Source organism: Salvelinus alpinus, chromosome 3, assembly GCF_045679555.1.
Source record: "Salvelinus alpinus chromosome 3, SLU_Salpinus.1, whole genome shotgun sequence".
Taxonomy (NCBI): Eukaryota; Metazoa; Chordata; class Actinopteri; order Salmoniformes; family Salmonidae; genus Salvelinus; species Salvelinus alpinus.
The window spans coordinates 61,615,742-61,630,345 of record NC_092088.1 but is presented as its reverse complement, the minus strand read 5'-3'; the positions used below and the strand labels follow the sequence as shown (position 1 = coordinate 61,630,345).

General features: G+C 42.3%; 1 protein-coding gene across 1 annotated transcript in view; it reads right to left on the bottom strand.

Moving 5' to 3' along the window:
• LOC139571086 (transmembrane protein 150A-like) overlaps positions 1 to 14,604 on the bottom strand; it is a 105,554-nt gene that overhangs the window by 67,311 nt on the left and 23,639 nt on the right. The window contains exons 3-4 of the mRNA XM_071393620.1: positions 11,645 to 11,692; positions 9,503 to 9,589 (exon numbers count right to left, since the gene is read on the bottom strand). Coding sequence (XP_071249721.1) covers positions 9,503 to 9,589; positions 11,645 to 11,692 — 135 coding nt within the window. The remainder of the gene's footprint in view (positions 1 to 9,502; positions 9,590 to 11,644; positions 11,693 to 14,604) is intronic.

Sequence of the window (14,604 nt, the reverse complement as noted above, 5' to 3'; positions counted from 1 at the left end):
TTGTGTGGGTTGTAGACTCCGTCTCATGCTACCACTAGAGTGAAAGCACCGCCAGCATTCAAAAGTGACCAAAACATCAGCCAGGAAGCATAGGAACTGAGAAGTGGTCTGTGGTCACCACCTGCAGAACCACTCCTTTATTGGGGGTGTCTTGCTAATTGCCTATAATTTCCACCTGTTGTCTATTCCATTTGCACAACAGCATGTGAAATTTATTGTCAATCAGTGTTGCTTCCTAAGTGGACAGTTTGATTTCACAGAAGTGTGATTGACTTGGAGTTACATTGTGTTGTTTAAGTGTTCCCTTTATTTTTTTGAGCAGTGTATATTAATGGTTGATGGCAATGGGTAACTAAATCATAGATTTTTGTCTCCTTGTCCATAGACAACTTTCAAGGTAAGGACACAAACATTTTGTAATTTGGATGAACTCTCTCTTCAAAATAAGGATAGAAGAAAATCCTGCTTGCTCTTCAGGAGGGTTGGCCTCACTGAAGTTCTGGGTGTTTGAAAATGTTCTTGTTAAAACAATTTCTCAAAATCACCCAAACTTCATGAAACATCTAATGAATATGAATATTCAGGTGGCTTATGCCTACTAGTTGAAGATCCTTGCCATCACCTTACTCTACATAGACAAAATATGATGCGTTTATGAGTTGTGAGTACCCCTACCATCTCTGTCTAGCATGTGCACAATACTAAAATGTAAAGAATTACATTTGATTCATGGAGCATTTAATATCCAATGCTTATTTGTATGACTTATTCAAACTGTCAATAAATGTCTGCAAAAATACATAGCCTCATATAACTCATTTTCAAAGACACAAGTAGCCATATCAGATTTCAAATATGTGATTACAGTGGCAAAATTGTGAAGAAGTGTAATAATAAAATAAGTGTGGGGAATAACAGTAGTGTTCAGTAATTATATTTTAGCCCATTGTTAAGAAGGAGAATTGTTCCACTGATCCCACTAAATTAAGTAAATAAATAAAATCTTCCGAAGACAAGATTACATAAATGTGCCCCGAAACACTAACCAAATAATTGTTATATTTATTGTCGCCCCGTATATTTTCTGGGTTCACAATCTGTTAGAAAAAATTATTTTCAGTTATAAATCAGGTCACCCTACCAAATACTGTAGGTCTGTCTGCTGCCTTTTCGTTGTCACAGCCTAAACGCTAAACGAGGGGACTAATGCAAGTGTCGATTAAATCGACTTTAGCACATGCTGTTAAAAGGCTGCATTCTGCAATAACGACTGAAGTAACAGCAACCTAATTTTGTTGACAACATTGTACATAAAACAGGTCTACCATGCTACTCTTTTCAGAGTTGTATAAACTCAGCAGAGAACGTTCTCTCTCTCCAATCAGCTCCACTCTAATCTTGAGGGGCGTTTCTTTAAAACATTCATCCAATCCCCTTGATCCCTTACATAACTAGACCAATCACATGCTTCAATGTGCCGCTGTTCACAGTGCTGTGGCAAGACAGGACAATGATCGAGGTTCAGCTGCTGATGTTAAATTGCAGGTGTAGATGATCCAATTTCAAAACGATTTGGAGTTGAAAAGTTAATGCGCTGACTATGCAATGGACTAATTAAAAATAAAAGTAGTACTTTTCAATGAGTGAGATATAAGAGGTGTACCGTGAGAAGAGGGTCAAATGCCTGTGTCTCAAGGCCAATGCGTGAGAGTTGGCAACTCTGCAACACCTCGTACAAAGACCAATAGTGATGCAGTCAATCTCTCCTCAACTTTGAGCCAGGAGAGATTGACATGCATACTGACATTCGCCCTCTGTGTACATCTAAGTGCAATACGTGCTGCTCAGAGAGACATCAGAGATTGTAACGTTCTTTGTTTCACGGAAACGTGGCTCACTCGAGACACGCTAACGGAGTCGGTACAGCCACCTGGTTTCTTCACGCATCGCGCCGACAGAAACAAACATCTCTCTGGTAAGAAGAAGGGCGGGGGGGTATGCCTTATGATTAACGAGACGTGGTGTGATCATAACAACATACAGGAACTCAAGTCCTTTTGCTCACCTGGCCTAGAATTCCTTACAATCAAATGTCGACCGCATTATCTACCAAGAGAATTCTCTTCGATTATAATCACAGCCGTATATATCCCCGCCAAGCAGACACATCGATGGCCCTGAATGAACTTCATTGGACTCTATGTAAACTGGAAACCACATATCCTGAGGCTGCATTCATTGTAGCTGGGGATTTTAACAAGACTAATCTGAAAACAAGACTCCCTAAATTCTATCAGCATATCGATTGTGCAACCAGGGCTGGTAAAACCCTGGATCGTTGTTATTCTAACTTCTGCGACGCATATAAGGCCCTATCCCCGCCCTCCTTTCGGAAGAGCTGACCACGACTCCATTTTGTTGCTCCCAGCCTATAGACAGAGACTAAAACAGGAAGCTCCCCGTAGCACTCACCTCCGTCATCATGAAGTGCTTTGAGAGACTAGTCAAGGACCATATCACCTCCACCCTACCTGACACCCTAGACCCACTCCAATTTGGTCCACAGATGACGCAATCGCAATCACACTGTACACTGCCCTAACCCACCTGGACAAGGGGAATACCTATGTAAGAATGCTGTTCATCGACTACAGCTCAGTATTTAACACCATAGTACCCTCCAAACTCGTCATTAAGCTCGAGACCCTGGGTCTCGACCCCGCTCTGTGCAACTGGGTCCTGGACTTCCTGACGGGCCACCCCAGGTGGTGAGGGTAGGAAACAACATCTCCACCGCGCTAATCCTCAACACTGGGGCCCCACAAGAGTGCATTCTCAGCCCTCTCCTGTACTCCCTGTTCACCCATGACTGCGTGGCCATGCACGTCTCCAACTCAATCATCAAGTTTGCAGACGACACTAGTGGTAGGCTTGATTACCAACAACGACGAGACGGCCTAAAGGGAGGAGGTGAGGGCCCTCGGAGTGTGGTGTCAGGAAAATAACCTCACACTCAACGTCAACAAAACAAAGGAGATGATCGTGGACTTCAGGGAACAACAGCGGGTGCACCCCCCTATCCACATCGACGGGACAATAGTGGAGAAGATGGAAAGTTTTAAAGTTCCTCGGCGTACACATCACAGACAAACTGTGCACAATCGAGAGCATCCTGTCGGGATGTATCACCGCCTGGTACAGCAACTGCTCCGCCCACAACCGTAAGGCTCTCCAGAGGGTAATGAGGTCTGCACAACGCATCACCAGGGGCAAACTACCTGCTCTCCAGGACACCTACACCACCCGATGTCACAGGAAGGCCAAAAAGATCATCAAGGACAACAACCACCCGAGCCACTACATGTTCACCCCGCTATCATCCAGAAGGCGAGGTCAGTACAGGTGCATCAAAGCGGGGACCGAGAGACTGAAAAACAGCTTTTAACTCAAGGCCATCAGACTGTTAAACAGCCATCACTAACATTGAGTGGCTGCTGCCAACATACTGTCTCATCTCTAGCCACTTTAATAATAAAAAATTGGAGGTAATAAATGTATCACTAGTCGCTTTAAACTATGCCACTTTATATAATGTTTACATACCCTACACTACTCATCTCAAATGTATATACTGTACTCTATACCATCTACTGCATCTTGCCTATGCCGTTCGGCCATCGCTCATCCATATATATTTTTATGTACATATTCTTATTCATTCCTTTACACTTGTGTGTATAAGGTAGTTGTTGGGAAATTGTTAGATTACTTGTTAGATATTACTGCATGGTTGGAACTAGAAGCACAAGCATTTCGCTACACTCGCATTAACATCTGCTAACCATGTGTATGTGACAAATAGAATTTGATTTGATTTGTTCTGGACCATATGCAATTTTCCAACTGGGCAGTAGTCTAGGTGTAACAAAACTAGGTCCCGTAGAACCTGACTGGTTGATTTAGAAAGAAAGCAGAGCAAAGCCTTATCATGGACAGACTTCTTTCTATTTTAGCAATTATTGTCTTGACCATGACAGCTTTCTTCTAGGGTGACACCCAGCAGTTTAGATCTAGATGAGGTTTAGGGTTGAGTGAGTCTTTTGTAAAGAAAAACAATGCTTTTAGTTTCAGAGATATTTACCACCAGCCTATTACTAGTCAGCTATTCAAAACCTGACTGGAGCTCTATGGCAAGGGTGTCAGTTATTTATTTTACTGTCGTATCTGACATGTATACGTTTGAGTCGTCAGCGTACATAGACACACAGGCTTTATTTAAGATCAGTGGAAGGTCATTAGTAAAAACAGAACACAATAATGGCCCAAGCCGGCTGCCACACTCAACCAAATTTGCATTAGAGAGGCTTCCATTAAAGAAAACCCTCTGTGTTCTATTAGATAGGTAACTCTCAATCCATGATAAGGCAGAGGATATAAAACCATAACATTTCGTTTTTCCAGCATTAGGTAATGATCAATGATATCAAAAGCTGCACTGAAATATAACAAAACAGCTCCCACAATCTTCTTACTATAAATTTCTGTCAGCCAATCTACAGTCATTTGTGTCAGTGCCAAGCATGTTGAGTGCCCTTCCCTAAAAGCATGCTGAAAGTCTGTTGTTAAAACCTCTCTTGGGTACGTGAGACGTTAGCGTCCCACCTCTTCAACAGCCAGTGAAACTGCTGGGCGCCAAATTCAAATACAGAAATACTCATTCTAAAAATTCAGAAAACAAAACATATTTTACATAGGTTTAAAGATTAACTTCTTGTGAATCCAACCACGGTGTCAGATTTTTAAAATGCTTTACGGCGAAAGCATACCTTACGATTATTTGAGAACATAGCCCAGCAGACAAATCATTACAAACAGTAACCAGCCAAATAGAAGATTTACACAAGTCAGAAATAGAGATAAAATGAATCCCTTACCTTTGATGATCTTCATATGGTTGCACTCAGCAGACATTCCATTTACTCAATAAATGTTCCTTTTGTTCGATAAAGTCTCTTTATATCCAAAAACCTCCGTTTTGTTCGCGCATTTTCTTCAGTAATCCACAGGCTCAAACGCAGTCAAAACAGGCAGACAAAAAAATCCAAATTGTATCCGTAAAGTTCAAAGAAACATGTCAAGCGATGTTTATATTCAATCCTCAGGTTGTTTTTAGCCTAAATAATCAATATTATTTCAACCGGACAATAACGTCGTCAATATAAAAGGTAAACAAGAAAGGCACTCTCTCGGTCGCACGCATGAAAAAGCTCTGTGACACTTTAGGGTACACTCATTCAGACTGCTCTTACTTCCTCATTTTTCAGAATACAAGCCTGAAACAATTTCTAAAGACTGTTGACATCTAGTGGAAGGCATAGGAACTGCAATTTGAGTCCTAAGTCAATGGATACTGTAATGGCATTGAATAGAAAACTACAAAACCAAAAGAAAACTACTTCCGAATGGATTTTTCTCAGGTTTTCGCCTGCCAAATTAATTCTGTTAAACTCACAGACACTATTTTAACAGTTTTGGAAACTTGAGAGTGTTTTCTATCCAAATCTACCAGTTATATGCATATCATATCTTCTGGGCCCGAGAAGCAGGCAGTTTATTTTGGGCATGCTTTTCATCCAAAATTCCGAATGCTGCCCCCTACCCTAGAGAAGTTAAAAGTGCCTTCCTCACCATCTTAAATAAGCATGCCCCATTAAAAAAATTTAGAACCAGGAAAGAATATAACCCCTGGTTCACTCCAGACCTGAATGCCCTTGACCAGCACAAAAACATCCTGTGGCATACTGCATTAGCATCGAATAGCCCCCGCGATATGCAACTTTTCAGGGAAGTTAGGAACCAATATACACAGGCAATTAGGAAAACAAAGGCTAGCTTTTTCAAACAGATATTTGCATCCTGTAGCACAAACTCCAAAAAGTTCTGGGACACTTTAAAGTCCATGGAGAATTAGAGCACCTCCTCCCAGCTGCCCTCCTCCTGGCTACCCCTACCCCGGTCAACAGCCCTGCACCCCCCACAGCAACTTGCCCAAGCCACCCCCACTTCTAATTCACCCAAATTCAGAGAGCTGATTTTCTGAAAGAGCTGCAAAATCTGGACCCCTACAAATCAGCTGGGCTAGACAATCTGGACCCTTTCTTTCTAAAATGATCCGCCAAAATTGTTGCAACCCCTATTACTAGCCTGTTCAACCTCTCTTTCGTATCGTCTGAGATCCCCAAAGATTGGATAGCTGCCGCGGTCATCCCCCTCTTCAAGATTGAAGACCCAAACTGCTACAGACCTATATCTATCCTACCCTGCCTTTCTAAGGTCTTCGAAAGCCAAATTAACAAACAGATTACCGACCATTTAGAATCCCACCGTACCTTCTCCGCTATGCAATCTGGTTTCCGAGCTGGTCATGGGTGCACCTCAGCCACGCTCAAGGTCCTAAACGATATCATAACCGCCATCGATAAGAGACAATACTGTGCAGCTGTATTCATCGACCTGGCCAAGGCTTTCAGCTCTGTCAATCAACACATTCTTATTGGCAGACTCAACAGTCTTGGTTTCTCAAATGACTGCCTCGCCTGGTTCACCAACTACTTCTCAGACAGAGTTCAGTGTGTCAAATCGGAGGGCCTATTGTCCGGACCTCTGGCAGTCTATGGGGGTGCCACAGGGTTCAATCCTCGGGCCAACTCTCTTCTCTGTATACATCAATGATGTTGCTCTTGCTGCTGGTGATTCTCTGATAGACCTCTACACAGACGACACCATTCTGTATACTTCTGGCCCTTCTTTGGACACTGTTAACTAACCTCCAGACGAGATTCAACGCCATACAACTCTCCTTCCGTGGCCTCCAACTGCTCTTAAATGCAAGTAAAACTAAATGCATGCTATTCAACCGATCGTTGCCCACACCTGCCAGCCCGCCAAGCATCACTACTCTGGACGGTTCGGACTTAGAATATGTGGACAACTACAAATACCTAGGTGTCTGGTTAGACTGTAAACTCTCCTTCCAGACTCATATTAAGCATCTCCAATCCAAAATTAAATATACAATCAGCTTCCTATTTCGCAACAAATCATCCTTCACTCATGCTGCCAAACATACCCTCGTAAAACTGACTATCCTACCGATCCTCGACTTCGGCGATGTCATTTACAAAATAGCCTCCAACACTCTACTCAGCAAATTGGATGCAGTCTATCACAGTGCCATCCGTTTTGTCACCAAAGCCCCATATACTACCCACCATTGCGACCTGTATGCTCTCGTTGGCTGCAAAAATCTCTGAAGCTTGAGACTCATATCTCCCTCACTAGCTTTAAGCACCAGCTGTCAGAGCAGCTCATAGATCACTGCACCTGTAGCCCACCTGTAATTAGCCCATCCAACTACCTCCTCCCCATACTGTTATTTATTTTATTTATTTTGCTCCTTTGCACCCCAGTATCTCTACTTTTACACTCATCTTCTGCACATCTATCACTCCAGTGTTTAATTGCTATATTGTAACTATTTCGCCACTATGGCCTATTTATTGCCTTACCTCCGTTATCCTACCTCATTTGCACACACTGTATGTAGACTTTTTCTATTGTATTATTGACTGTATGTTTGTTTATTCCATGTGTAACTCTGTGTTGTTGTTTGTGTTGCACTGCTTTGCTTTGTCTTGGCCAGGTCGAAGTTGTAAATGAGAACTTGTTGTCAACTAGCCTACCTGGTTAAAAATATATATATATTATTTCAACTTTAAATACAATTTCCATGTTCTCTGTTGCTTATTATGACAGAAGGGACTGGAGATGGAGGACTGGATACTAGACAGTCAGTCTCTTAAGCAGTTTGCTATGTTGATGGAGATAATCCGGGAACCTCCGCGGTTAGAGTGAATGCCTTCTCTTTTAAAGAGTGTTGGTTGCTCCCACAGCAAGTCAAAATTGTCACAAAAAGAGAAATTCCTGTCTTTGCAAAGTTTCTTCAGAAACTCGTTTCGTTTAGGGCAGCGAGGCGGCTGTAACTTCTATAGCATGGCAGGAGGCCAGAGATGATTATTCTCTTTCCTGTGGCAACAAGGGTGTTCAAGAGAATGTTGTAGTAGAGATAGAAGGGGAGTATTTTCCTGTGTGCATGGTCAGTCTGTCTGAATGGAGACAAATAGAGCTTAGAGTTTGTGTGCTGTGTCCATCCCAAACGGCAACCTATTTACTATTTAGTGCACTACATTTGACCAAAGGTGGTGCATTATTTGGGGGCCCCCGAGTGGCGCAGCGGTCTGAGGCAATGCATCTCAGTTCTAGAGGCGTCACTACAGACCCTTGTTCGAACCCGGGCTCACAACCGGCCGTGATCGGGAGTCGGCACACAATTGTCCGGGTTAGGGGCGTCACTTGCCTAGTTAAATAAAGAATAAAATAAATAAATATTTAGATATATATATACCACCCTCATGGAGTCTGTTTCTGACCGTTTGAGCAGACACATGCACATTCGTGGCCTGCTGGAGGTCATTTTGCAGGGCTCTGGCAGTGCTCCTCCTGCTCAAAGGCGGAGGTAGCGGTCCTGCTGCTGGGTTGTTGCCCTCCTACAGCCTCCTCCACGTCTCCTGATGTACTGGCCTGTCTCCTGGTAGCGCCTACATGCTCTGGACACTACGCTGACAGACACAGCGAACCTTCTTGCCACAGCTCGCATTGATGTGCCATCCTGGATGAGCTGCACTACCTGAGCCACTTGTGTGGGTTGTAGACTCCGTCTCATGCTACCACTAGAGTGAGAGCACCGCCAGCATTCAAAAGTGACCAAAACATCAGCCAGGAAGCATAGGAACTGAGAAGTGGTCTGTGGTCCCCACCTGCAGAATCACTCCTTTATTGGGGGTGTCTTGCTAATTGCCTATAATTTCCACCTTATGTCTATTCCATTTGCACAACAGCATGTGAAATTTATTGTCAATCAGTGTTGCTTCCTAAGTGGACAGTTTGATTTCACAGAAGTGTGATTGACTGGGAGTTACATTGTGTTGTTTAAGTGTTCCCTTTATTTTTTTGAGCAGTGTATATAGGGAATAGGGTGCCATTTGGTATGAGCACTTGTTTAACTTTTTCTAAATTCACTGAGCGATTTATTTTGTATTTTTTTATTTAACTAGGCAAGTCAGTTAAGAACAAATTCTTATTTACAATGACGGCCTACCAAAAGGCAAAAGGCCTCCTGCGGGGATTAAAAATATAAAAAAATATAGGACAGAACCCACATCATGACAAGAGAGACACCACAACACTACATAAAGAGAGACCTAAGATAACAACATAGCATGGCAGCAACACAACATGACAACAACATCGTATCAACACAACATGGTAGCAGCACAACATGAAAGCAGCACAGCATGGCAGCAGCACAACATGGCAGCAGCACAACATGGCAGCAGCACAACATGGTGAGTGAGTGAGTGAGTAAGTGAGTGATTAGACTAACCTGATGAGAGGAACATTGTCCAGAGTACAGCACAAAGTTGGTCCACTCTGTAGATAAAGCTCCTCCTCACATGACTGGTTATACAGCCTAGACAAATAAAATGCACACACACACACAAACACACACACAGACACACACACAGACACACAGGAGGGGGAATGTTCTGATGAGTACATGGTTTTAAAAATCATGTCAGGCCTTGTAATTGTAACACTGTGGAACAGTCTAGTGCGTAATAGCAGACTATGTTTCTCTATTGCAATAGTCCTGTTATGGAAATACTAGTCTGGAAGTGACATTACATGGAAGACTGTTTTGACAACCCCACACACACCCAGTATGGTGTAAGACTTTGGGAGTGAGTCAAAGACAGTTAAACATCATCACTAAGGACAGTATGTCGCAGCGCACACACATTGTCACACACACGTTACACACATGTGGTTTTTACATCACCCAGAAATACACTGGTGAACCACTGCTACTCCCACACCATATAAACACACACACACACAGAAGAATGCACCTCCCTCTGTGTGGTACAGTTTGAATTCTCACAAGACCAGCAACATTATACTGGTGTGTTTAACCTGAGGTAAATATTAGCATCAATGTTGTATATTATTGGTTCTCCCACCACAGAGTGAGACAATACAATGGTACTTTGAGTGTTATTCCACCTGCTCTCAATAAAGTTGTCATTCATGTTTTTCTAGCATTCCCTTTAGACATACTGTATGCTGTAGGTCAGTGTCTGCACCTACTAGCCCCAGAAACAGGTGTGGTGTCACATTATAGGGACAATGGCCGTGAGTGCTAGAGTTTCTATTTGTAGCCTAAACATTAACTAGCCTAAACAGGGTTTGCCCTGGATCAAAAAGGGGCTTAGGTGGTGGCGTGGCAGGGGGCATATTATAAAAAACATATACTGTAGCTCCATTATCTTTTCTGCATACTTTATATCTGGTTTTAATCGTTTAAGTTTACACTGAAAGTGTTTTTCCATCCCGAAAATGTGTTTCTAAAATTAAATAAAAATATCTATATCTGTTTTTTACATAGGCAGCCCGGGAAAAAAATGCTTAGGCGGCACATTCAAGGATTTCAATTATAACCAGTTAAAGTTAAAACCAGTTATAACCAGTTATTAAACTGGAACTGACAGCATTTTAGCAACAGTTAACCCACTGTTCCCTGGGCGCCGGAGACGTGGCTGCCGATTAAGGCAGCCCTCCGCACCTCTCTGATTCAGAGGGGTTGGGTTAAATGCAGAACACACATTTAAGTTGAATGCAATCAGTTGTACAACTGACTAGGTATCCCCCTTTCCCCTTAACATAGCCAATCAGAGCTACAGTAGGCCATTATGCAAACAAGCCATTTGCCACAAGGGCCTGCCATCATTCACTTTGAACTTGACTGTGTGTTGCAACATCGCAAACTACTGCAAATATGTAAATACCACGGGAGTCCTCTTACATTTGGGAACTTTTACTATGACTTTTTTTGCCTATGTTTACTGACACCGGTCATATTCAGCGGGTGTTACGCGTTCGTAAATTCACCAGTTATTCTGAGCTCTGGCACACCAAATGACACGTGCATCTGTAGCTGTGTAGCCTCCGAAAAACTATGAGGGAAAAAGTCAGCCACTCACCCACTCCTCCGATGACATGACATCCTCCTAGCTAGCTATATAACTAACGTTAGGCTCCTGTGTTTTTAGCTTGCTATATATATAGATATGCTAGCCTATTAGCCACGTTATGACTGACTTGGGATCATTGCCCCTGGTAGTTTGATTGTATTGACATTCATCAGTTTTTGTCCAAAATATTGAGTCATTGAAACTGATTTACAACCTGATAGCAACCTTTTTTGGACTACCAAGAAATGTATTGGTGAATTATATTAATCATGCATTGAACTGCATCCATCTATTCTGCCAACAATTCCTTACTGTATGTCATGGAATGTTGAGTCAAATATAACCCATTTTTAAAACCTCTTATAATGTTGGTTTTATACCATAATTCTATTTTTGACTGGTATTATGATTGTCTGTCTGTTTCATATCTGCAAAGTAGTTCAAAGGCTGTCAGTTACACTTTAACACGAATGAGATATGATTTAGCTACGTACCAGTTATCCACAGGGCAGACATGCTGGTTGTACAAGGCCATAGCGTACCTGTGACGAAGAAAAGAGTTAGCCTATACATCAGATAGACAACATGGATCAGGTAAAGGGCAATGGTTAGGGTTAAACACATCAGGCAGGATGCAACACACCTGACTCAACTCATCAACTAACCATGGTCTTAAATCTGGACCACACAACTGGAACTTGAACATTTGATTACTTGAAGCATTACACTTATTAATGCCCAGTCATTCATATTAAAATATGCAACGTACTATTGTAGGGGTGTAATCGCACATGTGCGTACGGGTATCTCGGTTCGGTCCACACTGTGAACCTGAATGAATACATAAAAAATACAAAACAAAAACACTAGGCCTTTAGGCTATGCTGCATTGTAGGCCTATACCTCGAGTAAATCTGAGCTGAAAACAACTTTTCAGGCTGTTCAGTTAACTTCTCTAGGATAGGGGGCAGCATTTTCACATTTGGAAATGTCCCAGATGCTAATATATGCATATTAATGGTCTGTGATTGTTAGCTGGGGTGCTATCCTCAGATAATAGCATTGTTTTCTTTTGCCGTAAAGCATTTTTTAAATCTGACATGTTGGCTGGATTCACAACAAGTGTAGCTTTAATTTGGTGTATTGAATGTGTGATTTCATGAAAGTTTCATTTTTATAGTAATTTATTTGAATTTGGCGCTCTGCATTTTCACTGGATGTTGGCCAGGTGGAACGCTACCGTCCCACATATCCCAGAGAGATTTTAAAACAACTAGAGCCTATGTGCACGTTGCAATCAAAATCTTAATTGGCGCATTTCAAACTGTCCTTTTGTGAGGCGCAGCCGGGAACTAGTTCTGCGAGTGGTGGGGTCGATCAACCAGAAGTGGAGGATCTTCCATCATTGTTTAAATATCCAGTTTGGGAATGTTTTGGCTTCCCAGTAGATTACAACGGCGACGGACAGAGAGTTGTGGATAAAACGTTAACAGTATTTCGCCACACTCAACGAGAAAAGCCTATGCAATTGCTAACGCCTCAAATATGTTGACACATTTACGTGGACATCACCCAGTATACCGGAGCAAGACCGAAACGCAAAGAAACAACATCATCGCCCCGCTGCATTCAAGCAGCCCTTGGCAGCTGATTCTGACCGGGCCAAAGAAATTACAAGAGCGATAGGTAGGCTGTGTTCATATTTTTTTTTTTACAGTCTTTGGTTTATAGACGGATAAGCGCCCATTCTCGGTGGTTGAGAATAGGGGGTTTCAGCACCATTAGGAACTTCACTCTTGCACCCATTCAGCAAACACAGGTAGCACCCATTACACTTCAATCATTCCCAAGGTGAATGGCTATGCCTGCTACGCTATGAAACCACACACTATTGCAGAGACTTACCAGTCTCAATTGATATGGTGAAAACTATGTGTGGGGAGGCAGAGGTACAGAAACTCACAGCAATACCTTTGTCAGATAACATTGTTAAACAAATAATTCATACTATTGCTAGCAATCAAGAGGAAATTGGGAAGAAAAAAGAAAAATCCCCAGATTATGCTCGCCAAATTGACGTTAGCTGTGAGTGCGGAGATGCCCATGCATTGACTTTTGTTCGCTATATATGTCAGGGGATGATATTCACGATGACGTATTGTTCTGTCTCACGATTCCCAAGCATGAAATGGCACAGGGGATGTTCAGTGTGCTGTGTGGCTATATTGACGAAAAACAGATTCCATCTATAAGTCGCTCTGGATAAGAGCGTCTGCTAAATGACTTAAATGTAATGTAAATGTAGCAGGAACGGCGGGCAGGCCTCTGCACTCTAGTTATGAATGTGTCTCCCTCTGCCATACAGATGCATTCATTGTATGATACAACGAGAGCAACTAGCAGCTAAAGAGCTGAGCGCAGAACTCTGAGATATACTGCAGCAGGTAACTTCCATTGTAACGCTTTGAACACACCAACAGTGTTTCGCGCAAAATAGTATGCAACAAAAGTTCCACATTCACAATTTCTGTCAAGCCGTCTACGGATACTGTTCGATAAATCCAACATATGCACCACACCAAACGCATTGCAACTGCCTCTGAAACGCAATGCTGCAAGGCAAACGCAGTCTTTCATTGGAAATTTATGTAATTCTGGTATACCAAAATGCACTACCCTGTCGGTGTGTTCGAAGCGTAAACTACATCGAAACACATCAACTGCGCGCAAGCCTGTTCGCAAAACTATGTGGAGATATGGGATCAGCGCAAGACAGTCATCTATTTCATACCGAGGCTTGGTGGTTTCGAGAGGGGAGTGTTGGAAAGCTTTTTCGCATTGAAAGAGGAACTGTTGTCATTTACAACGGATGTTAACCTTTTGTCAATAGGGGGAGCTGTTAGCACTATTTCTTTTTTTACATTTCCAAATTAAACTGCCTCGTACTCAATTCTTGCTCGTACAATATACATATTATTATTACTATTGGATAGAAAACAATCTCTAGTTTCTAAAACCGTTTGAATTATGACTGTGGGTGAACCAGAACTCTTTCTACAGCGAAAATCATGACAGGACATGCGAAGGTCAGAAAAATAGTCTCTGTTCTCAGATCAGTTTAAAGCTCTGTGTGTGCCCTATGGATCGAAATGAACTGCACCCGCCTTCCCCTGGATGTCAGTAACCAATGAGAAGTGGAATGGAGTCTCTATGTATTTCTCAGAGTTTATAAAAGGCAATGGAGTGACATGTCCGTTCTTTTGGACGCTCGCCAAGGCGCAAGAGAGGACATCAGAATGGCATGTTGAAAAGCTCTTGTTATCGGCCTAAGATATATCCGTCTGTGATTTAATTCGATATAGGTGTTAGAAACATCATAACGAAGTTATTTGAAACCGATTTATATCAGTTTATGCGAGTATATTGCTATTTTCGGAATTTTCGTAGTATTGCG